The sequence below is a fragment of the Oryctolagus cuniculus genome, chromosome 11, assembly GCF_964237555.1.
Source record: "Oryctolagus cuniculus chromosome 11, mOryCun1.1, whole genome shotgun sequence".
NCBI classification, from domain to species: domain Eukaryota; kingdom Metazoa; phylum Chordata; class Mammalia; order Lagomorpha; family Leporidae; genus Oryctolagus; species Oryctolagus cuniculus.
The window spans coordinates 115,898,676-115,925,677 of NC_091442.1; the positions used below are offsets into that span (position 1 = coordinate 115,898,676).

Sequence of the window (27,002 nt, forward strand, 5' to 3'; positions counted from 1 at the left end):
CCCGGTGTGCCGGCGCCGCTAGGCGGAGGATTAGCCTAGTGAGCCGCAGCGCCGGCCTAAAGATTTGTTTTTTGAAAGGCAGAATGACAGAAAGGAGGGCGAGGCAGACAGAGACTGAGCTTCCCCCTACTGGTTCAGCCCCCAGACAGCTGGAGCAGCCGAGGCTGGGTCAGCTGCAAGCCAGGGCCCAGAACTCAGAGTCTCACACAGCGGCCGGGGCGCAGCTCCTCGAACGTCACCTGCTGTCTTCCTGAGGCACGGGACCAGGGAGCTGGGCCAGAGCAGAGCTGGGCCGCGGAAGGGCCGAGCCCGTGGGGCCATGGTGCCGGCCGCCCCTCGCCCGTGGCGAGTAAGGCCTCTGTGTTCACCTGTTCACGGCGCTCCCCAACACAGGCAGCCTGGAAATGGTGGCACCAGTATCAGCCTCCAGGAGGTCACACAGGGCTATGCAGAACCCCACAAGTGAAGCACACTAACTGAATCACAAACTCGGTGGGATCATCAGACAGCCGGCGGAGAGCGAATTTGGTGGCAGGTCGGAAAACAACGAGATATTCTTGGGTGGGGGTCAAACTTATTTTCAAACGGTTCAGCAAAAACCTGTTCCTACAACGCACATGTAGACTCAAACGTGTTTAGCAGGAGAGAGAGGAAGCAGAGCTGGAAACCGTGGGCATTCAACGCACCACTGCACACTCCGGTCTCCCGGACACCACCACTGCTGTCCTGCCCCCGCGGCGGCTCTCGGCGTCCTCCAGATCTCTGCTCCGGCGGCCCAGGGCTCTGCCACACTCACTCCCTTGTGAACTCCGTCAGCCCCATGGCTTTAAATAACCAGACACGAACTCCCGGCCTGCGTCCCGATCTGGACCTCGCGGGTCCAGCCGTTGAACTAGCATCTCCACCCGATTACCGGGCAAACATCCGAAATTCGCAAACCCAAAAATGAGCTCGAACCTCAGTGGCCGGCAGCTCCAGGCTCCTCTGCCGCTCAGACGGGCCCCACCGTGGGCTCGCGCCGGACCTAGCTGCCTCCCGTGCGTTCTGCGACTCCTTCAACCATCACCGCGCACTTCCGCCATCACGCCGCCCTGCTCTGAGCCTCTCATTCGCTTTCCCGCTCCACCCACGCCCCTGCCCACGCTCCTCGCACGGTCAGAGCGGTCATTTAGAATCTAAATCACGCCCTGTCATTTTGCACCCTGAACCCACGGTGGTTTTTGTTTCACAGAGGAGAAGCGCGCGTGCGTGCCGCGGCGCTGGAGGACCTACTCCACGCCCTGCTCTTGGTGCCATCGCCCTCGGCTACTGCTCTGCCCCGTGCGCGCCGCACTGCAGCCAGCGCGGCCCCTGCCGCCCCCCCGCCCCCCGACACGCCGAGCGTCCTGCGCGGCCCTCCAGCCCTGGCCCTGCACCAGTCCTCTGTCTCCTAAACCCAGTTTGCAGGAGGAAAAGTAGGTTATCTGCAAGTGGCGCCCAGCCGTTACTGTCCTTTTTCCAATGCCCCGTGTTTCTTCAACGTAACCTGGGCCCACTTGACCCTTAAGTTGGCCGCTGCTGGAACAGAGCGATGGGCACGTGGACCCATTACACCACCCTCCGGAGAGTAAGCCGGAGCGGCCAGTGTGTTCTAGCGGGCAGCGCGCTCTAGAATTCCCGCACTAGAGCACTTCTCCCCGTAAGCAAGACACTTCTTTTGGAAAGGCCGCCTTAATGAATTAAAAACATACACGTAAGATGAAAAATAGCAAATTTATTTTATGAAATAGAAGGAAAAGGATTCACCTGAATTCACCTTGCAACGCGCAAACAGCACAGGCCATCCGCACCCTACTGGCTTCCACTGAGCTCGCCCACTGCGGCACCTGCACCCGGCCTGCAGAACCAGGACCTGCAGGAGCGCGCGTGGCGCTCACGCCCCAGGCTGTCCTCCCAGGATCGGGCGGGGCTCCACGCAGCCGGAAAACCCGGGGCTTCCCCTGCCGGCTCAGCCAACGGTCCTCGGTGCTCATCTGTAACTCGGGTCTTAGCCAGGCCTCACTGGAGCTCAGTCCAGCTCCGGTGAAGCAGAGAGCACAGAACAAGGTTCCCGGCCTCAGGCGAACTGCACCTGGTATCTGATCTAAACTTAAACTTCTCTCTCTGAAAAACAAACCACTCAGATGAACGCATTGCTGTGAAAGATGCTAATGAGCTGAGAGGGGCACACTCCACCGTCCCCTCTCCCCCGCCCCACGGTAACAGGGGTCGGGACTCCCCCACCCCCATCAGGTCTTTGGGAAGTGGAACCAGGAGTCCCGGGGTCAGAGCGGCTGGGAGCCGCCCTCGCCCTCCCCGCCCTCCCCGCCCCCGCTCATGCTCAGCAGGTGGCTGTTGACCGCGGTCAGCTCCTGGATCACCAGGCTCAGGTCCTCGTGTAACCTGGCGATGGCGTTCCTCACCTCCCCCAGGAGGACTTTGACGGAACTGTTGGCTTCGGGGTCCCTAGGCAAGCTCCCGGTTGTCTGAAAACTAGAACAGGACAGAGAGGTGAAGCAGTCTAGGTTCTGGGTGGACAGCTCGACCCAGTTACTGCTGGCGAGGCGACTCCTCTGCTGCTTGGCGGGGTCGGAGCTGGCCGGGGGAGCTTCCGCCGGGTTGGGGTTGCCATTCTCGTCGTTGGCCAAAGACGCAGGGCTCTCGGGAGCGAAGGGGCAGCGGGCCTGGGTGGGCGCAGCTCCGTCTTTGCGGGAGGCGGAGGAGGGCCGCTCACGGGGCAGAGTCCAGAAGGGAGGTCCGGCCAGAAGCGGGTGCAGGAGCTGAGCGGACTTGTCCGGAGAGGCGGACTCCGGCGACGACAGGGACAGCGTGGAACGGGACGAGGCGCCCTCGGACGTGGCTGACGCTGAAATGCGCAAGAGAAGGATGTATCAGCACACGGTGAGAGGGATCGCTGGAGGAATTTCATACTGCAGACTCTGCGAAGTCTACATACATACACTACTTCGAATTTTACAGTTAAATATTCATAATACGACCCCCCCCCCCCAAGAAAAAACCCAGGGCAGGAAGCAGAGAACCTGGATGGATCAGATGTCAATACCACCACAGCACTGAAGTGAAAGCAGGCTGTGACATTCACCGTGACCCCACAACCCTGCCCAGCAGGTGTTCACGGCACCTGAATCAGGCACAGGAGGGCGTCCCCCCCCGCCCCCCCCCCGCCGCGGTGCTCTAAGCTGATATTTAAAGCAGAGTCGCAGAAACCTGCATTTTAGATTCTTTCATTTGTTTTTTCCCCTTTCAGACGATGACAAAATGAGCTGCCAGCCACAAAGAACCCAGGGCTGTGCGTCGGGCTCATTTCTCTACGGTCAAGCGCCAGAGGGCTGAACCTCACTCATCCGAGCTCCACAACCCCTCGGCACACACACATTCCTCTCACCAAGAAGTCACACGTAACATCAACAGCACTCTATTTTCCAGAAGCCTAGATTTGAGACGATTCTTACTTCTTTGCAGACAAACCCGTAGGCGGTCACTTCTCTGGGACTTGGCTGAGCGTCCCCCCCCCCCCCCCACGGTGGGAGGAGCAGGCCAGCCGTGACACCAGGCGGGAAACGGACTCCTCCTCCAGGCAGACCGCAAGGTTGCAGGGGCTCACCATGCCCACTGAAGTTCTCAAACACGGGGCCTTCACGCCCTCCTTGAACTTCCTGTGCGTTACGTTCACGTGATACAAATTGGTGAAATCCAATTCTAAAGTCTTTGCGAGCAACGGCGACCCTGGCACCTTTTCACAGAGAGACTTACTCCCTGCAAGTCACAGAACGTGGACACGCACGCTCACCGCCTAGCACGCGAGGCTTCTCTTATGACATTTTTGCTTTACGTATTCGTGACGCGTCTGAGATTCAACTGGATCTCCTTTAAGAAAACGTGGTCAGGACGGGCGGCTCCGAGTGCCTGCTTCAAAGCCCTGCACAGCCCATCTCCACTTCTCAGGAAAATCTCCAATCACATGACTTGCTGGGGCGAAATGAGTTTTCTCAGCTGCTGGAGCCACACCTGGAGGGGAAGGCAGGGGCCTTTGTTCGCCAGCCGTCAGTCGAACCAAGGCCAGGCTAACCCAGCCACTCCCTCCGCGGGCTAAAGGCTGGCCCACGGCAGGGCGGGCGACGCGGAAGTCTCGTGTCTGCGTTCGAGCGACACTGCCGCACCGTGGAGGCTGGCCTCCTGCGCTGGCTCTGCTTTCCACACCCACACGTCCACTCTCCAGCGGCCACCTTGCAGGATGCCCGAGAAGCCAGGGTCCTGGGAGCTCGCGTGACTGCACTCTCCCTGCAGCCGGCTGGCGATCTGTTACACACAGGAGCCCTTCGCTCAGAGTTCGGAAGCCCCGGTCACTGCTGTCTTGTTCCCAGCTCTGCTGCTCGGGACTTGGAGCCATTTGGCGCGTCTTGTTTTGTTTTGTTTTTAGTTTGAGATTTGTTTACTTACTTGAAAGGCAGAGGGAGACACAAGAGAGGAAGAGAGGGAGAGAGGGAGAGAGGAAGAGATGGAGAGCGGGAGGGAGAGTAAGTGAGCTCATCTCTATCTGCTGGTTCCTCTCCTAATGGCTGGGCTGGGCCAAAGCCAGGAGTCAGGAGCTCCATTGGGGTCTCCCTCGTGGGTGCAGGGCCAAGCCCTTGGGCCATCCTCCACTGCTCTCCCAGGCCACAGCAGAGAGCGGGATCAGAAGAGGGGCAGCCAGGACTGGGCCAGCACTCTGATGTGGAGGCTGGGGTTGCAGGCAATGGCTTAACCTGCTCTGCCCAAGAAAAACTGTTTTCAAAGTTGTCCAGTCGCTTCACAGTGTCTCCTCCCAGCTCTGTGTTTGCTTTTGTCTCAGTAGGTCCTCTAGATGGCTGGCATTCCTTGTTATTTGGTGATGACCCAGAATGGCGAATTAAAAACGCGTGGTAAGCTCTGGGTGTGGTAAAGGACCCGTGGACTTCCAGGTCAGCGTGCGGTCCCACGCTGGGAGCCACCATGCTTCCTTCTGGGTCGAGGCAGGCTCTAGCAAGGCAGGTTTTCCTAGCCCTGCCTAGGGTGGGAGGAGCTGGCTGCCAGGGCTGGTAGATATCCAGCATTCCGCATCTGGTTTGCCTGCCGTCCCTAACCCTGCAGTTGTGGTTCAAGTACCCACATCCTACCTCCAGATTCAGCCAAGGGCGGAGGTGGGCAGGTCTTCAAGGCAACTGTTTATTGTTGGCCAAGATGGAGAATTCGAAGGGCCTAATTGCTTTTCAACTTGTTTCCTAATGGTTTTTGGGCATGAATTACAGAACATGTGTGTGTGTGTGTGCGTGTGTTTAAACATTTATTTTATCTTTATTTGAAATGCAGCGTTACAGACAGACAGGGAGAGAGAACGGGGCGGGGAGGGAGTGGGGGAGAGATCTTCCACCTGCTGGTTCACGCCCCAGATCCCCAAATGGCTGCAAAGGTTAGGGCTGGGCCAGACTGACTCCAGGTTCTGCTGCTTTCCCAGGCACATTAGAAGGGGCTGGATGGGCAGTGGGGCAGCCGGGACTCCCACCTGTGTCCTATATGGATAACGGCACTGCAGGAGGCAGCTTTACCTGCTATGCCACAACGCTGGCCCTGGAATAGCTTTCAGAATCTCATTTTTTTATTTTTTTAAAGATTTATTTATTTGAAAGTCAGAGTCACACACAGAGAGAAGGAGAGGCAGAGAGAGAGAGAGAGAGAGAGAGAGAGAGAGAGAGAGGTCTTCCATCTGATGGTTCACTCCCCAATTGGCCGCAATGGCCGGAACTGCGCCGTTCCAAAGCCAGGAGCCAGGAGCTTTTTCTGGGTCTCCCACGCGGGTGCAGGGGCCCAAGGACTTGGGCCATCTTCTACTGCTTTCCCAGGTCATAGCAGAGAGCTGGATCAGAGGTGGAGCAGCCGCGACTTGAACCGGCGCCCATATGGGATGCTGGCGCTTTAGGCCAGGGCGTTAACCTGCTGTGCCACGGTGCCGGCCCCTATAATCTCATTTTAAACACAAGAGCCTATCAAAAAGTTCTCAGAAAATGAAATTAGAAGATACTTTTCTTCTGGTGCCCCCTTGTCCCCTCAAACTGATATCCATGCATACGAGTATGAGGCAAAGAAATCTCAAAGGGTGAAAATCTGTCTCAAGTTCACAAAGCTGAGTGGCAGAGACAGGATTCAAACTTGAGTCTCCTTGGTGTCCAAGCAGATCCTAACCCTGATCCTATACCTCCGTACACTAGGCGTTGTACTCTATTAGAGAACTGTGCTATACTCCGAGTGTAAGACAGAGCAGGCAGCCCGGACGCGGAGGGACATGGCGTTTTATCTGTAGGGAACAGGTGATGGCCCTGCTAATCTGTACCCAGAGAGACAGCAGGGGAGAGGACAAGAGGACTCACGTGAAGACAGTCACACAGACGTAGGATCTTCCACTTCTCTTATTGCACATGAGTTAGAACTGGGTTTAATAGATGAAAGTAACAGGACAAGCAGATGTTAGTCCAATTAATACAAGAACTTTCATTTTTTAAAAGATTTATTTATTTATTTGAAAGTCAGAGTTAGAGAAGGAGAGGCAGAGAGAGAGAGAGAGAGAGAGAGAGAGAGAGGTCTTCCATCCCCTGGTTCACTCCCCAGATGGCTGCAATGGCTGGAGCCGCGCCGATCCAAAGTCAGAAGCCAGGAGCTTCTTCTGGGTCTCCCAAGCACTTGGACCATCTTCTGCTGCTTTCCCAGGCCATAGCAGAGAGCTGGATGGGAAGTGGAGCAGCTGGGACTCGAACCAGCGCCCACATGGTATGCCGGCACTGCAGGCGGCGGCTTTACTCACCACGCCACAGCGGCCCCAACGAAAGAACTCTCTGAAGTCATGGTTCTCTGCACATGCCAGGCACTGCTGAGTGTCTCGCTGCTCGTGGGGCCCAGGCACGGTGACCACGACCGTGTGGCAGCAGAGCGCCCGTCAGAAGACAGCACCGGGTGCCTGGAGGCGAGTCTCGGACCCCAGGATGCGGCAGGGCTGTCAGTGCAGGCGCTCCCGCCGCGCGCGGACACGGGAGGACTCTGCTTCCCACGCCTGCCCACCTTTCTCCTGCTCTGTGGCTGCCGCGCTGACGGACTGGCTCACCACTGTTTACGGCTGTGCGGCTGTGATTCTCAGGCTACATGATGCTTTCGCTTCTAAAAAGCCACTCGTCTCTAATTGCTGCACATCAATTTGCTTTTGTTTCCAAACACTCCGCAGCTGCACCACACGCCCAGCTGAATCCGGGGCACGTCTCCGCTGCCCGTTTGCTTCCCTTCTCTGGCTCCCCGCAGCAGTTGTTTGGATCTCTTGCTGCATTCATCCTCTCCCTACAGTCCATTCAATGGTGCTGACATGCAGCGAATACCAGAGAGAAGATGCAATAAATGTTATCTTAACATTTTGTGGGGGCCGGAGCTGTGGTGTAGTGGGTAAAGCCACCGCCTGCAGTGCCGGCATCCCATATGGGCGCCGGTTCAAGTCCCAGCTGCTCCACTTCCCATCCAGCTCTCTGCTATGGCCTGGGAAAGCAGCAGAAGATGGCCCAAGTGCTTGGGCCCCTGCACCCATGTGGGAGGCCTGGAAGAAGCTCCTGGCTCCTGGCTTTGGATCGGTGCAGCTCTGGCCATCGTGGCCATTTGGGGAGTGAACCAGCAGATGGAAGACCACTCTTTCTCTCTCTGCCTCTCTGTAACTTTGCTTTCAAATAAATAAATCTTTAAAAAAATTTTGTGAGGTGTATGCAGGCCAATTGAGCTTGTGTGATGACAACATATGTATAAAATTATTCCAAGTGTTGATGGGTATGTTTATTTATATTCATAAATAATAAAAAGTCAGTTAATTATAGTACAGCTTTAAATTTAAAAAGCATTTAGAAGAATGGTGCTACCAAAATAAAATAACAGGTACGGCCACTGCCTGGGATACTGGCATCCCCTGTGGGCACCTGTCCATGTCCCGGCTGCTCCACTTCTGACCCAGGTCCCTGCTAATGGCCTGGGGAAAGCAGAAGAAAATGGTCCAAGTGTCTGGGCCCCTGCCATCCACGTGGGAGGCCCAGATGAAGCTCCCGGCTTCATCCTGGCCCAGCCCTGGCCACGGCGGCCATCTGGGGAGTGAACCATTGGATGGAAGCTCTCTCTCTGTCTCTCTCTCTAACTCTGACTTTCAAATAAATCTTTAAAAGAAATAAAATGATGCATTTCTAGAAATGCTTAAAAACCCTTATTTGCTATAAATGTACATTCTCCTGCAAGCATCGGTCCTTGATTAACAGTTCATGTACAACGGAGGAATTTTATTTTCATTCTCTCATTCATCGCTTTCCGTGTTCTTAGCTGATATACAATGGCTGTCACGTTAACTATACACACACGCTGTTCTGATTTTTATTCTGTGGTTAAAAATTCCAACAGTTTACACAAGTGTTCCTAGCGGAATTATCTGTCATAGCCAACATGTGGAAACAAGTGTAGTAACTGATGTGTGGATAAGCAGAACGCATGCAACTGTGCAATGGAGTGTCACCGAGCCATGGAGAGAAGCGAGCTACTGACGGCGCTGCGGCACAGAGGACCCGCGTGAGGAAGCCACGGCTCACAGGCCGCCTTCACAGGGAACGTCCGGGACGCCAGGAGCTAAGGGGAGGGGCCGGGGAGTGAACTTTCCCAGGGGACGACAATGTCCCGGCGATGACCGAACAAGTCCAAGAATATCCTAAAAACGACTAAACCGTGCTCTTTAAAAAGGTGCGTTTTATAGTATATGAATTAGTCCTCAATTGTTAAAAAAAGCAGACCATTTGAAAATTTATTTTAATGTCATTATTGTAAGTAAGTTACATAAAATAAACAGATTAAAAAGCCCCTAAACCACTTCAGTTTTTACTGGGAAAAGCAGGTCACCGGACTAAAGGTGAGTTTTCTCACTTCTCTCGGAAGCATAACTGGTTCACTCAGCTTGAAAGACGCCCGGTGTGTCTCTCTGGCCACCTGGCAGTGGGCAGAGCGGCCGGGCGCTTCCCTGGAGGGTGCGGGGCGCCCCCACCCCCACCCCGGGCACCTTCCCTGGAGGGTGCGGGGCAGGCTCGGCTGAGCGGCCTGAGAGGGAACCCCGGGCGGCCGGCGCTTTCTACCACCCTCCGCGTTCCCCTCAGGGAAACTGAGTCGCTCTGGCTAGGAAGGCCTTTACGGACAGAAAGGAAAGGGCAGCCTAAGGCTCTGCTGCGCCTCACGCAGGGTTCCCCGCACTGGCAGGAGTGAAGGGCACAGCGGCCGCCCCGGACAGCTCCTCCCGAGGCCCCCGGCACAGGGAGCCGTGGGCCGACCGAGGGTGAGGCCCGCGAGAACGGCCGTCCAACAGGAGAGTGGAGATCTTTTTAGTGCGCAGGGTAAACAATGATTTGAAAGAACAGTCTGAGCTACAGATGAGTAACATAACATTTACACTGAGGAGAGAGAACAGTCTGTCCCAGGAGCAGTTATTTATGATCAAGAGGTCAAGTGAGGTCACGGCAGCCAAAGTGTCTCACTTGGTCCACACCTGAAGGCGAGCAGCTGGCTGCCTTCAACACCATCACTCACGGTCCACACCCGCTGCGGCGTGCGCCCTCTCACCGTCCACACCCGCTGAAGTGTGAACTCTCTCATGGTCCACACCCGCGGCAGCGTGCGCCCTCTCACCGTCCACACCCGCTGCAGCAGCGTGCGCCCTCTCACCGTCCACACCCGCTGCAGCAGCATGCGCCCTCTCACCGTCCACACCTGCTGCGGCGTGCACCCTCTCACCGTCCACACCCGCTGCGGCGTGCACCCTCTCACCGTCCACACCTGCTGAAGTGTGAACTCTCTCATGGTCCACACCCGCTGCAGCGTGCAAATGGTCTTCAACTTGCCCTGCTCGGTGTCTCCAAAGAGTTTATAGTAGCAGATCCGGCCCCTCAGCCCAGGAGTTCTTCAACCAAAACCAGGAAGCAGAGCCCTTCTTGTCCATGCCCCAGCCCCCAGAGTGACACCAGTGTCCGTGGACCTGCACCGCCCCTCTGGCACGCTGCGGGTCTGTGCTCCTTTGAAGTCTTTTTTTTTTTTTTAATTTTTTTTGACAGGCATAGTGGACAGTGAGAGAGAGAGAGACAGAGAGAAAGGTCTTCCTTTGCCGTTGGTTCACCCTCCAATGGCTGCCGCAGCCGGCGCATTGCGGCCAGCGCACCGCGCTGATCCGATGGCAGGAGCCAGGTACTTATTCTGGTCTCCCATGGGGTGCAGGGCCCAAGGACTTGGGCCATCCTCCACTGCACTCCCTGGCCACAGCAGAGAGCTGGCCTGAAGAGGGGCAACCGGGACAGAATCCAGCGCCCCGACCGGGACTAGAACCCGGTGTGCCGGCACCGCAGGTGGAGGATTAGCCTAGTGAGCCGCGGCGCCGGCCTGAAGTCTTGCTCTCCAGGATCGCCTGCCTCTCGCTTACGTCCACTCCCCCTTTCAAACGTCTCCCTGTGGCCTCACCGAAGCCACAGAGCCCGCGACCCTCTTGTCTGGCGTAGACTGCTCTGTCCGTCACCCTGAGCACTTTCCTGTTGCAACTACACTGCACAAAAGCAGCCAAAGAGGAAGCAATCAGCACGTTTTATGCAATAAAGCTCTACTGACCCACACAGGCAGTGAGCCAGCTTTGGCCCCGTCCTAACCTCCTTCCCGTGGAAACAGCCGCTCCTCCCGTGCCTGTGCCCAGGCCGGCAGCACAGGGCGGACAGCCCGGCTCGCGGCTCAGCGGCGGCTCAGCGGCGGCTCAGCAGCGCCCTCGTCCACCTCCTCAACCCTCTTGGCTCTGACAGAAGAAAGGAAGCCACTCCCTGCAGGTGGCACCTGACCCGTTAAGACCAGCAGACAGTGACGACCCGCTCTGCTCCTGCCCCACAGCCCTCAGGCCCCGGAGCTTCTGACTTCCTGGGTTCTGGACTCTGGTCTCCTCCCTCCGCTCGGGGTCCACCTGCGACCCCTGCCTCCCCCGCCACCTCACCCTCTGGGGTCTCCTGCCTGGTTTCCCAGAGCAGCCTCCAGTTCCCCTCCCAAAGCCAACCCCATGTTCCTAAAACGCCTTGGTAAAGTCATCTGCACGGCTTCAGACCTTAACGACCTGCACTGTTTTCAAATTAAAGGCCAAGCTTCTTCACCACACACACAAGGGGTCTCTAAAAAGTTCACTGAAACCTGTATTATGAGAACATTTTTGGCAACAAAATAAACTTCCTGCAGCGACAGTTTCCAGGAGCTCCCTGGAGCTCCGTGTCGCGTGTCGCCCCGTCCTGTTCGGCTTCCTTTCCCCGTTTTCCTCCATCACTTCTTCATGTGCACTCTCCCTGCCTTGTCTGTGCTTGGTGGGTGGTAAAGAGAGGGCAGATCCACCCCGCCCTCTGGCGGCTGACATCCCAGCTGGAGAGAAAGGTGACCAAGACCTGTGTGATGGTGCCTGAGCTGGGCTGACAGCGAGCAGGGTGCTGAGAGCACGCGGCGGGGTGATATGAAATGGCCTCACGGCTGGGAAATCCTGAAGCGGCGATGCTTGGGCAGGTGCCCAGGGAGGCAGGGCTGAGGATGCGTGAGCAGGTGCCCACGGAGGCAGGGCTGAGGATGGGTGAGCAGGTGCCCACGGAGGCAGGGCTGAGGATGTGTGAGCAGGTGCCCACGGAGGCAGGGCTGAGGATGGGTGAGCAGGTGCCCACGGAGGCAGGGCTGAGGCGATGCATGAGCAGGTGCCCAGGGAGGCAGGGCTGAGGATGGGTGAGCAGGTGCCCACGGAGGCAGGGCTGAGGATGGGTGAGCAGGTGCCCACGGAGGCAGGGCTGAGGATGCGTGAGCAGGTGCCCAGGGAGGCAGGGCTGAGGATGGGTGAGCAGGTGCCCAGGCAGGCAGGGCTGAGGATGCGTGAGCAGGTGCCCACGGAGGCAGGGCTGAGGATGCGTGAGCAGGTGCCCAGGGAGGCAGGGCTGAGGCGGGAGTGCTTCGGGCCCAGGGAGGAGCCGGGGCGGTGGTGAAGCTACGGTGCGCAGCAGACAAACGGTGCGCGGCAGCAGCTGGGGCGCCCTGGCGGCTGGGAAGGCTGTTGGCCCAGCGCTCTGAGCACGCAGCCCGCAGTCCCAGGGTTCGCAGGCCTGGTCCCCCCGGCTGCTCTGAGGACTATGAAGTGGGGCTCCCTGGAATCCCACGGCTCAGTTACAAGTCTCTAGCACTCCTCCACCGAATGCCCCTTCTGGAAGGATAGTTTATTTGTTCCGAAGAATAAATGGGAAACTGCTGCCAACTTTTAGAAGCAAAACGGGGATTTTGAGGGTTAGGAGAGGGATGAGGGTCTGCAGTTCTACAAATGGAACTCAAATACGTCCACCTGTGTAGCAGCACTTACCTACCGAGTACCTGGCCCGCTCCGAGCACCTCCCCTGTTACGTCGTTCGATGCCCAGCACGGCTCAACATGGTAGTGACCCTCCACACCTGTTCTACTGCTGCAGACACTGAACGACAGATACACTCACAGGAGGAAGGCCCTGCTGAAGCCACGCAGTCAGTGCCCGCGCTCTTGGGAACCAGGCCGGCTGCCTCCAGAGCCTGTGCCCTCAGGACCTGCGCCATCCAGCAAACGAGGAGCCCTCACTGGCCTTTCGGTGAGGTTTAGGGACACCGGATTTGTCCTCCAACCTCCCTTGAGAACTGACACCTTTGTGTCATCCCCAGGCAGCCTCATGCTTCCTCTTCTGGGGATCAGGCACCTTTCAGACTGGGGTCCTCATGTCTGAGGCTGGCCAGTGGGGCTAGGGGCCTGTGGGCCTCTCGGACACGGGTGGGCTGTCCCTCACAGGCAGGCTGCCGGCTGTGGCTGGAAAGCCCGTCTCCAGACTGAATGGCGTCTCCCCCACTAATAGCTTCCTGTGCTGCATGTGCGACCTTGCGGCCTTAAACCACACCTTCAGGGTGGGCGCCATCTCTCACCCAGAGCTGGCAGGGGAAGGGGCTGAGCCCCTGGGGAGAGTCAGACTGGCTCCAGGAGACCCTGGCTATCTTGTGTGACCTTTGTGGCTTTAAATCACACCTCCAGGGTGGCTGCAATCTTCCAAAAAGGGCTAGCAGAAGAGGGGGGTCTGAGCCACTAAGGAGACAGACAGCCTCCAGGAGACCCCCACTGTCTCCATGAGCCCCACGCCCATCAACATACAGTATGTGAAACCCCCGTCCAGTGGGCACCCCCACAGAGCGACCCAATGGGAAAAGCAGTATCGTCTTAGAAACCCGGGCCCCTTCCTCAGAGCCAGCGTCCCGCTTGGGCACTCCGCCGGCTCTCCTCTCGGACCAGACGCTTTCTCTGTCGCTTGCCAATCAAATTCAAGTTTCTTTTCTGTCTAATAAAAGTTTCTGCCTTTTTTCAAACTGTTTCCTGGCTTATTATTTCCATACTAAGCTGAGGAAAAGAACCCATGAGACTCGCTCTGGCCACCACCCTCGCCTCCGCGACTGGTAACAACATTCTAAATAACTAGATACAAAAATAACCTGGGCCTAACTTATCAACACAGAAACTTTAAGAATTTTCAATAAATGTTCTTAAGTCTATCCATGCCACACACACACATATATTCCGTCTCCCTCCTTCCTGCCTATTAACAAAGTTATAAGGAGAAATAAGGGCCAAATGAATTTTTGAATAAATCAATGATAAAATATTATAATTAAGAATGTGGTAAGTGGGGCCAGTGCTGTGGCATAGCAGGTGAAGGCACCATCTGCAATGCTGGTGCCGGTCTGCGTGTCCCGGCTGCCCAGCCCCCTGCTAATGGTCCGGGAGGAGCAGCAGAAATGGCCCAAATGTTTGGGCTTCTGCCACCCAAGCGGTGGTTCCTGGGTTTGGCACGGCTCAACGCTAGCTGTTGCAGCCATCTGGAAAGTAAACCAGCGGATGGAAGAGCTCTCTCTCTCTCTCTCTGTCCCTCCCTCTCTCTGTAACTCTTTTAAATAAATCAATTAAGAAAAGAATAAGCAAGTCAGCCAGTCAGGCCCCAGAACAGTGACTGGAGGGAGTATCAGTTCTGGTGCTCAGCCAAGCGTCCTGCTGCCAGCCAGTGTCCGGGAGGAGAGAAAACAAGAGGCAGACTTGCGTTAGAACTCCTCCTGGCCTCAGCTAAGCCGGTCCCGCCACAGAACTCACACGAGAGCTCCGGCCCCTGACCCAAATACTTTCCACTAAGCCCCACTTCTGAAAAATGCCAGACTGAGGGCTAAGCATCAGCACGAGTTTGACGAGGTGATTTGAAAATTCAAATCAGAACTATTCATACACACATATGTACAATATTCAAACCACAGGACTACTCATATTCACACACATACAATATTCCTATGTGAGTACACACAACAATCACATGTGTGAATGCATTTTTCCTAAGCTTATTTGACAAATAAAAAGGTCATCTCAAGTCAATTTTAGCAAGTTGTCTTACCAGTTTCAACGAAGGTGTCAAATCTGCCATGGGACTGATGTTGTGGCATAGCAGGCAAAGCCGCCGCCTATGACGCAGCATCCCACATGGGTGCCAGTTCAAGTCCTGGCTGCTCCACTTCCGACCCAGCTCCCTCCTAATGCTCTTGGGAAAAGCAGCAGAATATGGCCCAAGTGCTTGGGCCCCCGCACCCACTGGGAGATTAGGAAGAAGCTCAGAATCCAGTCTGGCCCAGCCCTGGCTACTGCGGCCACTTGAGGAGTGGACAAGCAGATGGGAGATCAATCCATCTCTCTCTTTCCATCCCCCGCTCCCTAGTGTGCCTTTCTAATAAGTAAATCTTTCAAAGAACCCACTGCCACAACAGTACTCATCACACTCATGAATCTTTACTGCTTACATGATCTGCAGTTATATCCCATCTTTTATTCTCGGAACTGGCAGTTTGTGATTTCCTTCTCCTTTTGAATCAGTCTTTATGGGTTTATAAATTTTAATGTTTTAAAGGGTCATCTTTTGGCTTTTAAAATTCCTTACTTTTTATTTATTTCTATGTTTTTGTTGTTTCCTTCTATTTATTTTGGCTTAACTTGTTCCTTTTTCTGGGCATCCTATGTTAGAACATTATATTATTCATCGCCAAGATGTTCTTTCTCATAACAAGCACTTCAAACTATAATTTTAATTCTAGCAATTTCTCATAATTTAAAAATTTCCTTGTCATAATTTGAAATGTTTCTCATTTCTCTTTTGATTTCTTCTTTGTCTTATAGATTATTCAGAACTGTATTACTAAATTTCCAAATTTGGGGGCTTCTTCTTAGTATTTTATTGTTATTAATTACTTCTTAAAAAAAGATTGATTTATTTATTTGAAAGTAAGATTCACAGAGTCAGAGAGAGAGAGAGAGAGAGAGAGGGAGGGAGGGAGAGAGGGACAGCTTCCATTGGCTGGTTCATTCCCCAGATGGATGCAAAAGCCAGGGCTGGGCCAGGAGCTTCTTCAGGATTTCCATGTGGGTACAGGGGCCCAAGCAAGCATGTGGGCCACCCCCACTGCTTCCCGCACACATCAGCAGGGAGCTGGATCAGAAGTGGAGCAGCCGGGACACAAAGTGGCGCCCATGTGGGATGTGGGTGTCACAGGCAGCAGCCTCAGCAGCTATGCTGAAATGCAGGCCCTGTTACTGATTTCTAATTTAATTTCATTGTGGTTAGACAACACACACTTTAAGATTTCAATCTTTTGAAAGTAAGGTTACTTCCTGGCAGTATGCATCTCTCCCTGGTTAATGTTCACTCTGCACTTGAAAAAGAACGTATTCCCCAGTAGCTGGATGTGGCGTTTTATACACGTCAGCAGAGCGAAGGTCCCCAGCACCGTTCTGTATCTCTTCTATACACTTACGTGTTTCTGTGTCTATTTCTATAGAGTGCTGAGAGTGGTAAAGTCTCCAGTTACGGCTGCGGCTTTCTCTACTTCTGCCAATAATGCTGCCGGTTTTTGCTCTGTGTGTCTTTAAAGCTCCGTAAGCAGGTACATACACATAGCTGCTACCACTCCTGATGTTCTCACCCATTTATCAGTATGGAATGTGGTTCATGTTTGCCTTTAGGAACAATCCTTGTCCTCAAGTCTATTTTGTCTGATATTAATGTAGACACTCTCTCTTTTACTGCTTCATGATATACATATATATATATATACACACACACACACATATTTTGACAGGCAGAGTGGACAGTGAGAGAGAGAGACAGAGAGAAAGGTCTTCCTTTGCCGTTGGTTCACCCTCCAATGGCTGCCGCGGCTGGCACGCTGTGGCCAGCGCATCGCGCTGATCCGGTGGCAGGAGCCAGGTGCTTCTCCTGGTCTCCCATGGGGTGCAGGGCCCAAGCACTTGGGCCATCCTCCACTGCACTCCCTGGCCACAGCAGAGAGCTGACCTGGAAGAGGGGCAACCGGGACAGAATCCGGCGCCCCGACCGGGACTAGAACCCGGTGTGCCGGCGCTGCAGGTGGAGGATTAGCCTAGTGAGCCACGGTGCCGGCCAATATATATATATTTTAAGCCTTTTACTTTCTTTTTTTAATTTCTTTTTTAGATTTTTTATTTATTTATTTGACAGGTAGAGTTTACAGACAGTGAGAGAGAGAGACAGAGAGAAAGGTCTTCCCTCTGTTGGTTCACTCCCCAAATGGCCACCACAGCTGGCGCTGCGCAGATCCGAAGCCAGGAGCCAGGTGCTTCTTCCTGGTCTCCCATGTGGGTGCAGGGGCCCAAGGACCTGGGCCATCCTCCACTGCCTTCTCGGGCCACAGCAGAGAGCTGGACTGGAAGCGGAGCAACCGGGACTAGAACTGGTGCCCATATGGGATGACGGTGCCGCAGGCGGAGGATTAACCAAGTGAGCCACAGCGCCGGCTCCAAATAGCCTTTTACTTTCAATCAATTTATGTGATTACATTCAAAGTGCTTCTTTCTTACACAGCATATAGTTGGATCTTATTCTTGCAGTCAATCTGAATATCTTCCTTTTAATTGGAATGTCTGTACCTTTTATATTTAATGGAAATAGTAAAACTTGGGTCTCTTATTTTCCATTCATTTTCTTGGTTAACCAGATTAATCTGTATATTCCATATTATTTCTTCAGTAGGATTTTAGCTACACCACTTTCAAGTGAGATTAAATGTGCGTGTCTAACTTACTACCAGTTAATTATAGTTAATACTGTTCTATTTCATGTAAAATACAGAAATCTTTCACCAGTAAAATTCCATGGACTCTCTTATTTGTACTATATTGTAATAGATATGAGGGGACTTCAAAAAGTTCATGGAAAAGTGAACTTAAAAATACATTAATTTTGTTGCAAAAAATTTAAAAGCATGCATACTTTGTTATATGTGCATTTCCATGGGCTCTTTGAAGACCCATTGTATCCTACAGACACATTTGTGTTGTAAGATTTATTTATTTACTTGAAAGGCAGAGTTACAAAGAAGCAGAGGTAGAGACAGAGGCAGAGAGGGGTGGGGGGGGATCGGTCTTCCATCCAATGGTTCACTCCCCAGATGGTCACAACAGCCAGAGCTGGGCTGATCCGAAGTCAGAGCCAGGAGCCTCCTCTGGGTTCCCCACTTGGGCCATCTTCCACTGCTGTCCCAGGCCATAGCAGAGAGCTGGATCGGGAGTGAAGCAGCCGGGACTCGAACTAGTGTCCATATGGGATGCCAGCAATGCAGGCGGCAGCTTTACCCGCTACACCACAGTGCTGGCTCCTGTAACTCTTTCAAACAAATAAAATAAATCTTTTTTTTTTTTTAAAAGTTCTTATTCACTTGAATATGTCTGTTTTTACTTTCATTTTTGGTTTTGCTTGATATAAAATTCTGACAGGTTTTGTCTTTTTAAAAAAAGATTTGACACAGAGGGAGAGAGAATGTCCATTCTCATCTCTCATTTACTAATTCATTCCTCAAATGCCTGCGATGGCCAGGACTGAGACTGGGGCCTGAGCAAGGAGCTGGAACCTCAATTCAGGTCTCGCACATGGGCTCCCAGGACCTAGCTGCTTCCGAGGGCCTGTACTGGTAGGAAGCTGGAATTGGGAGCTAGAAGCTGGACTACAAGCCTGGCTCTGATTCGGGAGGCAGGTATGGTAACCATTAGGCCAAACGCCTGTCCCAGGTTTTGTCTATTAACACTTGTGAAATGACTTTTCCTTGTCTCTTGGTACTTATTGCTTATGATGAAAAGAAGTCTCTGATATTGTTCCTCTGTATTTAAAGTGACAATATTTTCTTGCTGCTTTGAAGATCTTATGTCTGGGGTTCAGTTTTCAATTATAATGTTGAGGTGCGGTTTCTTTGCATTTATTCTTAGGTTTAGGGTTCATTGAGTATTTTGGATCTGAAAGTTTCACAAATTTACAAAGCTTTTGGTTATTACCTCTTTAAGTATTTTTTTCTGGCCCGATCTCTTTTCCTCACCTTTTGGAAATACAATTACACCAACGTCAGACTGTCTGATACTGTCCCACAGACTCTGGGTCTCTGTTTATTTTTATTTGATCTTTTCTTCTCATTTTTCAATTAGATAATTTCTATTTGAACTCATTTTACTTCTACCTCTTGCACTTCTAATCTGCTGTTACATTCCTGCGGCAAACTTTTCATTTCAATTATTTACTTTTCAGTTCTATAGCCTCCATCTGATTGTGGAGACTCTACGTCTGGGTGCTAGAGAGTTTTTACAGCCGAAGCACTTGTGTTCGAATTCCGTCTTCTCACAAGCCTTTTGAAGCCCCTCATACCCACCTGCCGAGTTCCCTCTTTCCGTTCACTAACTGCACTTGAAGTCCTTGGACAGGCGGAGCAGGGCTCCGAGAATCTGGCTGCTGGCTGCGGCGTGGGTCACCGAGGGCCAGGTTCTACCGACGCCTTCTAGCCTCAGCAGGAACCCTCTTTTCCTATTTCTCCGCATGTCCAGGAATTTTTTATGTTATGCTAAACATTTGGATGACACGTTGTAGAACGTCTGGACTCTGTGAAATTGCTCTGAGAAGTGATTTTTGGTTTTAGTGGGGAGATAACTTGCCTGGATTTTTTCAAACTGTCACCCTTGCAGTGAGCAGAGGCGGACATCTCTCTCAGTTCTTCCTGGCTTCGAGCAGCACTTCTATTTATTTTACAATCAGATGCACTGGGATCAGCCCACATGAACAAGCAGCGCCGGTCAGTGGTCACAGAGCTGGGCAGAGCTCACGCTGAGTGGCGAGGCTCACCCTGCTGCGCCTCCTCTTGAGGGCTTTCTGGGTGACCTTCCAGCTTCTCTGCCAACACTGACCCCTTTGCGCTCGGGCTGTGTTCACACGAGCAGCCTCAGGGCCCGTGCCAGCTCTAAAACATTCATTTCTTTGTTCACTGGGACTCTGATGAAATTCTCCACCTTTCCTCTGTTCTCTTGATCACATGACTCATAATTATTTGAAAGAACCCGCTTCTTGATCCTTCAGACCCTAGAGTACCTGCGGCCTGTCCCCATGTCTGCTTCTCCCCTCTCTTTCTGGCCATCCGTCCATTTCCTGGAGTGCCGAACGTCCTTCATTAGGACATCTCAGAAGCTCTCAGCGCAGGATCTGAATGTCTTCCCGAGGGCAGTGGAGAATCGGCCGCCCGCCCTGCTCTCGGGGACGCCGGGGTCGGCATGGCGAGGGCTCCGCTCTCGGGGACGCCGGGGTCGGCGCCGGTGAGGGTCCTGCTCTCGGGGACGCCCTGCTCCTTGGGAGCCCCGAGTTCCAGTCCTTCCTCTCCAGCTGAGTGAGACTGCAAAGCCCGGGCCTTCGATTTTCCCTCAGCGTCTATTCTCAGGCTCTGCTAACAGGCAAGCGACCCAAGGCGGTGAACGGAGGTGCATGTGGGGCTCAGCTCAGCAGCCCTCCTCCCTGGGGGCTTGCTCCATCCTGTGTTCTCCCCCTTGTTGTCTATGACGACTTTAAGTCAGCTTGTCACTTCCCTGCTGTAACAGTTACTTTTGGAGGTGGGGTTAGACCAATCTATCTACTTCCTTCCTTCGTTTTTTAAAAAAGATTTATTTATTTATTTGAAAGGCAGAGTTACAGAGAGGCAGAGGCAGAGAGAGAGAGGGAGAGGGCTTCCATCTGCTGGTTCACTCCCCAGATGGCTGCAACAGCCAGAGCTGGGCCAATCTGAAGCCAGGAGCCAGCAGCTTTTCCTGGGGCTCCCACGCAGGTGCAGGAGCCCAAGCACTCGGGCCAGGCCCATATGGGATGCCGGCACTGCAGGCGGTGGCTTTACCTGCTACACCACAGCACTGGCCCCCGTCTACTTCCTTTTGAAGAGAAGCCAAAGTCCGCCTTGCTAAATGGTGTTAGAAGAACGTCTTACTAAATTTTGTTAAGCTTACTTGTCATACAAACAGTGCCCCAAATTCATTTTCAGTTTATCTCTTTGTGGTGCTGTGAAAGAAATGAACCAAAAGTGACAACTTCCCGGGGACACACATGGGCCACCGCAGTCACCGTAGCCAGTGACTACCTGGCTTCCACATCAGTAGTCTCAGCAGGAAAGTGAATCTGGTGACACACAGAGAATCCGTTTTACTTCCTTTAGGCTATTCAATACAAAAAAACTCTCCAAAGAGTGGTAAGAATAATCTTTCATTATTCATTAACCTTTCTAGAACCCCAATATCTTTAACCCCAACATGGTGGTTTCCACTGTTTGAATGTATGTGTACTTCTGATCTGCAGTTGAGGACTGTAAGCTTACTAGTTATGAACTGGCAAGCACTACTAGCCATATGAACTTATGTAACTACTATGTAATCTTTGAAAAATGCATAAGCAAACAAATTATTCTTCTAATTAACTTTAATGAAGAAAGCATAACTGTATAATGCATGATTTAATAACTGAAGCCAACAACCTGGAATATCAACTAGCTTTATCCTTTACCACCATGACTAGTCAATTCCAAATCCCCTTTAAAGACAGAAAAGTGACAAGATCCTCCGTCCCCTCCGTCTGAGCAACATACAGTCTCACGAGTCTGTCTGCAGACACCACAATACACACGACCAATTCTGTGTCACCTGCTAGCTTAATAAGCAGCCCACACGGCGAACAGGAAGCTCTTACTTAACGCTAGTTCCTTTTCATTTAGGCTGCACACAAACTGCCCAGCCCTTACAGCAACACACTCAGCGATGCAGTGGCGACCCACGATAACGAATTATCTGTCAGCCCTGAAGGGAACAATTTCCCAGGGGAGACGCGTTTCTGTGGCATGCACATTTGAACATCACTGATGCAGGGTGGGGGGGGGGGCGACAGGAAGTGCAGGAAGCGGAGCTGGCTGCACAGAGGGCTTGTGCTTTTCGGAGACTCACCGGCGGTGGGGCAGGGCTGGCTTTCGTCCGCCATCTGAACAGCCCCGGGCTCCGTCGGCCTCTCGCAGTCCTTATCGATCACCTTCTCCTTGACGGGGTCAAAGGTTTTGAGTGAGGGAGAGACGTAGAGTGTCTCCACAGAGGCCCGGCTGTGGAAGGGAGACTCTGGCTCTGCGATCTTTAAGTTGGAGCTGATGAACTCTTCTTTACTTGCGTACCAGAATGCTGGCAGAGCTGCTCGGGCCTCCCGGCTTCCCGCAGCCACCTGCTCGTCTGGAGGCGCTGGCAGGGGGCTTTCTGTCCCGGCAGCTGTATCGGTACCGTCTGACCTCCTGCCCAAAGTCACGGCCACCTGTGGGGATTCACTTTTCCCCGAGGGAGCAGGCACAGCACCTGCAGGGTAACACATAAGAATTATGCTCAAAGTGAGACTGAAAACACTCTGTTCAAATCCACTGCACTTCTCACAAGTTGGGCTTCTAATGCCATAACAGAACTCTTTCCTATTTAGGTCTCCCGTGGTCTTATTACGCTTCTCTCTTTTGCCTATTTAAAGAACTCCCAAACTATAATCGCTGCCTTAGGCATTGGTGGTTGCCTTCTCCCTCTCTCCTCACTGAAGTACAAAGCAAGGAAAGCTTCAAATAACTTGTCTTCAAATATTTCTCCCATCACCCACTTATCTGTCTCTGAAACCACCATATTTTTAGCACATTCTAACTTTCATCTTACAAAATAAACTACAGAAAACATGCCCCATCACACAGGTCCACCCTACACAGCCGTCAGCTACAGAAGTTCTCTTCCCCCGGAATGAAGAATGTCTGCTTTCCCCGTGTCTACACGAGGACCCCTACAGAAACTCTGCTTCAGGGAGCAGCGTGATTTTAATAACCCTTGTCTACAGGGAAGGAGAGAGACAGCTTCAGGGTTGCTGTGACAGCTACCGAGATGGCAGTTCCACCGGATCTGGGGCCTCTGTCCACTCCAGTCACCAAACAGAGTCGCTGAAGTGCCTGGAGTAGTGTGTGGAACCTAACAGACAAGCAATATTGATTAAAGTAGGAGAACTGGAGAAATCATGAGATGAAATTGAAGACGGACCCGATGCAGGACGCCTATTCAACCTAGGAATCACAGGCCTGCGTCGCCTTCCCAGATGAAACTGTTCTCAGCGCTCGCAATGCTTGCGCTCGCTCTCCACAGCCTTACCTGAACCTGGAGTGGAAAGGAAGCTTATTTTGAGGATATTGGGTTCACCAAACTAAAGGTGGCAGAGGGTAAAAGGAAGAGTGGATCACTGGAAGCTCCCCACCGGGACGAGCACATAGGCGCTGTGCAAATCACCATCAATTGACTCTACACTGCAGGTACATGATAACACATCCCCAATGCATGTTACATGCAGTCATCACTTTCAGGCTCTGAAGGTTTTCTTTAAATTTTTTTTAAAGATTGACTTTGTTTATTTGAAAAGCAGAGTGGGCCAGCGCCGTGGCTCACTAAGCTAATCCTCTGCCTGTGGCGCCGGCATCCGGGGTTCTAGTCCCTGCTGGGGCGCTGGTTCTGTCCCAGTTGCTCCTCTTCCAGTCCAGCTCTCTGCTGTGGCCCGGGAAGGCAGTGGAGGATGGCCCAAGTGCTTGGGCCCTGCACCCGCGTGGGAGACCAGAAGCACCTGGCTCCTGGCTTCGGATCGGCGCAGTTCGCCGGCCGTAGTAGTGGCCATTTGGGGGGTGAACCAATGGAAGGAAGACCTTTCTCTCTGGCTCTCTCTCTAACTCTGCCTGTCAAAAAAAAAAAAAAAAAAAAAAGAAAAGCAGAATGACACAGATATGGTGCTGGAGGTGAGAGGGAAATACAGATTGATTTTTCATCTGCTGGTTCACTCCCCAAAGGGTCTCAACAGCCAGGCTGAAGGCAGGAGCCCGGAGCTCCACCTGGGTTTCCCACATGGTGGCAGAGGCCAAGTCCTGGGGCATCGTCGGCTGCCTTCTTCCCAGGGGCATTAGCAGGGAGGTGGGCTGGAAGCGGAGCACCTAGGACTCGAACCGATGCTCTGACGTGGGATGCATTCGTCACAATTGCCACTTGCGTCACGATGCCAGCCTCTATTTTTTAAAAATTTATTTATTTGAAAGGCAGAACAACAGAGAGGGAGAGACAGAGACAGAAAGATCTTCACTCCCAAATGGCTCTAAGGGCTAGAAGCCAGGAACTTTATTCAGGTCTCCAAGGGTGCTACGTAGGGGCCCAAGAACTTGGTCTGTCCTCTGCCTTCTTCCCAGGTGCATTAGCAGGAAGCTGGACGAAGCGGGGGAGCTGGCACTTGAGCCACACGGCGATGTGGATGCTGGCATGGCAAGTGCCTGAACCTGCTGCACTACAAAGTCCACGCAGGCTCCGAGTTACTGAAGGAAGGCAGAGGGTGGGCATGTGGCCCAGTGGTTAAGACAGAGCGTGGGACGCCTGCGTTCCGTGTTGGAGTGCCTGGGCCAAGTTCTGCACCCTGAGAGGCAGAGATGACGGCTCAAGTACTTGGGAACTTGTCACCCAGGTGGGAGACCTGCATGGAGTTCTAGGCTCCTGGTGTCAGCCTGGCCCAGCCCTGCCTGTTGTGGGCCTTCGCAGAGTGAGTCAGCGGAGGAAAGACCTGCCTGTTTGGATCTCTTTCTCTTTGCCTTTCACATAAATAAAAATAAATTTAAAATTACAAATGAAAGAGCATTTTCTTTGACTCTAAAAAAAAAACTTCCTATTTTTATTCATGGTTGGAGGCCAGAAGAAAGTCGCTGATGTCACCTGCTATCTCTACCAGGAATTCTATTTTCCATCAAATTTGTCTTTTAAAATTCAATTAAAATATCACTTTCGCTGATCTTTTCCCTCCTTCATTCCATTCTCTTACTGCTCATCTTGCCATATTCTGTTCCAAGCCCTGCGTTTAATTTGAATGCCTCCAGTAACATGTTCCAAGTCCGCCCTCTGCCTGCCCCCGGTCTTCCTGAGGAGACCTTATGAGGCGCTATCTTATATCCTAGCACTCAACGGCGTCACTCCCAGAGGACGGATTCCACAACGCTCGTTAAGTAAAAAGGAAAAAACGGAAGCACACAGATGCAAACAAAAAAGGTAATGCCTTTGTCCATCTAAATTAAATATAGTTTAGCTTCTTTTTCTTAAAGATTTATTTTTTAAAAGATTTTTATTTATTTATTTGAGACAGAGTTACAGATGGTGAGAGGGAGAGACAGAGAGAAAGGTCTTCCATCTGCTGGTTCACTCCCCAAATGGCTACAATGGCCAGAGCTGGGCTGATCTGAAGTCAGGAGCTTCTTCCAGGTCTCCCTTGTGGGTGCAGGGGCCCAAGCACTTGGGTCATCTTCTACTGCTTTCCCAGGCCACAGCAGAGAGCTGCATCGGAAGAGGAGCAGCCAGGGCTAGAAGTGGCACCGCAGGCAGGGGATTAACGCTGCCCCAAGATTTATATTTTTATTTGAAAGGCAGAGTCAAACAGGGACAATTCAGAGCAACAATGTTTTTCAGATGAAAATATTCATAGGAGCAACTCAAGTCTCAAAATTAAAAGGCATGCAGTTGTCTGTGTGGCTGTCATTTTAATGTTTAATACAAAGGTTAAAAATTATACAAAGAAAACCCTAAAAGTCCAGGAGAGAAACCAGCCTGAAGTCCTTTATTTCCATCACCCCTTCCCCACGCGCCAGGAAGGACAGACTGACTGTCAGGGTGCTTACACTTGAGTTATAACTGGTAACTTTCAAAATAAATCAAATATCAAATATTCTGATCCAGAAGAATCCTTACGTGAATCAAGAATGATTTGAATGCAGAGTGCATAGTCTCAAAGAGGAAAAAGGCTTAGCAGGAAGCTGAAGATTCTAGAGAGCAAGCTGTTTCCTTCCTCTGCCGTCAGCCTTGTTCCACCCCTGCGTTTTCTATGCAACCCAGCAACTGAGCCCACTTCAGGTCCATCCCTGCTCTAGTTACTCACGGTTCCTATTTGCAGGGGAAAAAAAACTTTAAAAAAAACTCCCTCTCATGTCAGGGACAAACTTCAAATTCCTTGGTGCTTAAAGGCTCTCCTTTGCCTCTGCTCTTGTGACTTTACAGGACACAACCCTCGGCGAGTCCTGTGCCCTCACTGTTCAGACATGCCCTGTGCACTGGGTCTCTCCCCCTCAGCACCACTGACTTTGTGTAGGTCTACTCCTACCCCACACAAATCCTATCAATCCCTCCAGGCCTATACCAGGCAATACTACTTCTAGAAGCTATTTCAAATCATGTGTCTTATTCCACTCTAATCCACCCCTTCTCTGTAAACTCATTTCTCACTGAATCATGTGCCATAGAGTGGCTATTGCACATCGCATCAAGTTCCCGCGTGCTGACTTCACGGCCTGCAGCAGGCTTTTGCATATATGAGGTATGGAACAGCTTGCTAGACTGAACTATTCTTTAATCTATAAATGATCTATTACTAACTTCATCTGTCGATGTTACGTATATCGATAGATACTGTATGTGAAACCTAAAAATAAGAATGACCCATCAAGAAACACTTGTTGGTACCTACTGTCCACACTGGACTACATTAGACTCTTTAGACATACAGAAGTGGAAGTCCTGCTTCCTGTTGTCAGCTAACCTAAGATCTAATATGGGGACCCACGTTGTGGCATAGCAGGTAAAGCCTCCACCTGCAACACTGGCATCCCTCCAATACAGCCCCTTTGCTGGTGGCCTGGGACAAACAGCAGATGGCCCGCGTGCTTGGGATCCTGCATCCACGTGGGAGGCCCAGGCAAAGCTCCTGGCTCCTCACTTTGGATTGGGTCAGCCCTGGCCAATGTGGCCATCTGGGGAGTGAACCAGCAGATGGAAAAATCTCTCTCTCTGCCTCTCCCCCTCCCTCTGCAGCTCTTTCAAATAAATAAATAAACATTGTAAAAATCTAGTATGGATCTAAAGGCAGATACACATATATATGCACACAAATACTTGCTTATACCTATACGCATACATGTAGTCTATATAAACACATAAAAATAACAGATACAAATTATCAGTTCAATTTCACAATGCCTAAAAGACTGTAACATAAAGAATATATTTGCATAACATGTCAATTCAAACATTTCCAGATTTTAATGATTTTCATTTTACTTGAGAGAGGGAGGGAGGGAGGGAGGGAGGGCGAGAGAGAGAGAGAGCGAGCGAGCGAGCGAGATCTTCTGCTGATTCATTCCCCAAACGCTGAAGTCAGGAGCCTGTGACCCCAGCCAGGTCTCCCACGTGGCGGCAGGACTCAAGCAAGGACCTGAGCCATCACGTGCTCCTCCTCTGTAGCGCTGCCGACAGGACAGAAGCTGGATCAGAAATGCGGGGACTCGGACGAGGCACTCTGACACGGAATGCGGGCATCCCAAGCGGCAGCGCGACCTGCTCTGACACAAGATCCAACCACATAAATAAATCACGCAAATAAAATGCTGAAAAAAGGGAAAAGTGTTACTGCTGAATCCTGCATC

At 52.1% G+C, this 27,002-nt stretch overlaps 1 protein-coding gene across 2 annotated transcripts in view; it reads right to left on the minus strand.

Moving 5' to 3' along the window:
• Window positions 1–2,169: 2,169 nt before the first annotated feature.
• Window positions 2,170–27,002, minus strand: part of ENTHD1 (ENTH domain containing 1) — a 141,152-nt gene continuing 116,319 nt past the window's right edge. For both annotated transcript variants that reach the window (XM_002721414.5, XM_051834068.2), the window contains 2 exons: window positions 21,454–21,846; window positions 2,170–2,884 (listed from right to left, as the gene is read on the minus strand). In XM_002721414.5, the coding sequence (XP_002721460.3) occupies window positions 2,304–2,884; window positions 21,454–21,846 (974 nt within the window). In that variant the 3' untranslated portion in view covers window positions 2,170–2,303. The remainder of the gene's footprint in view (window positions 2,885–21,453; window positions 21,847–27,002) is intronic.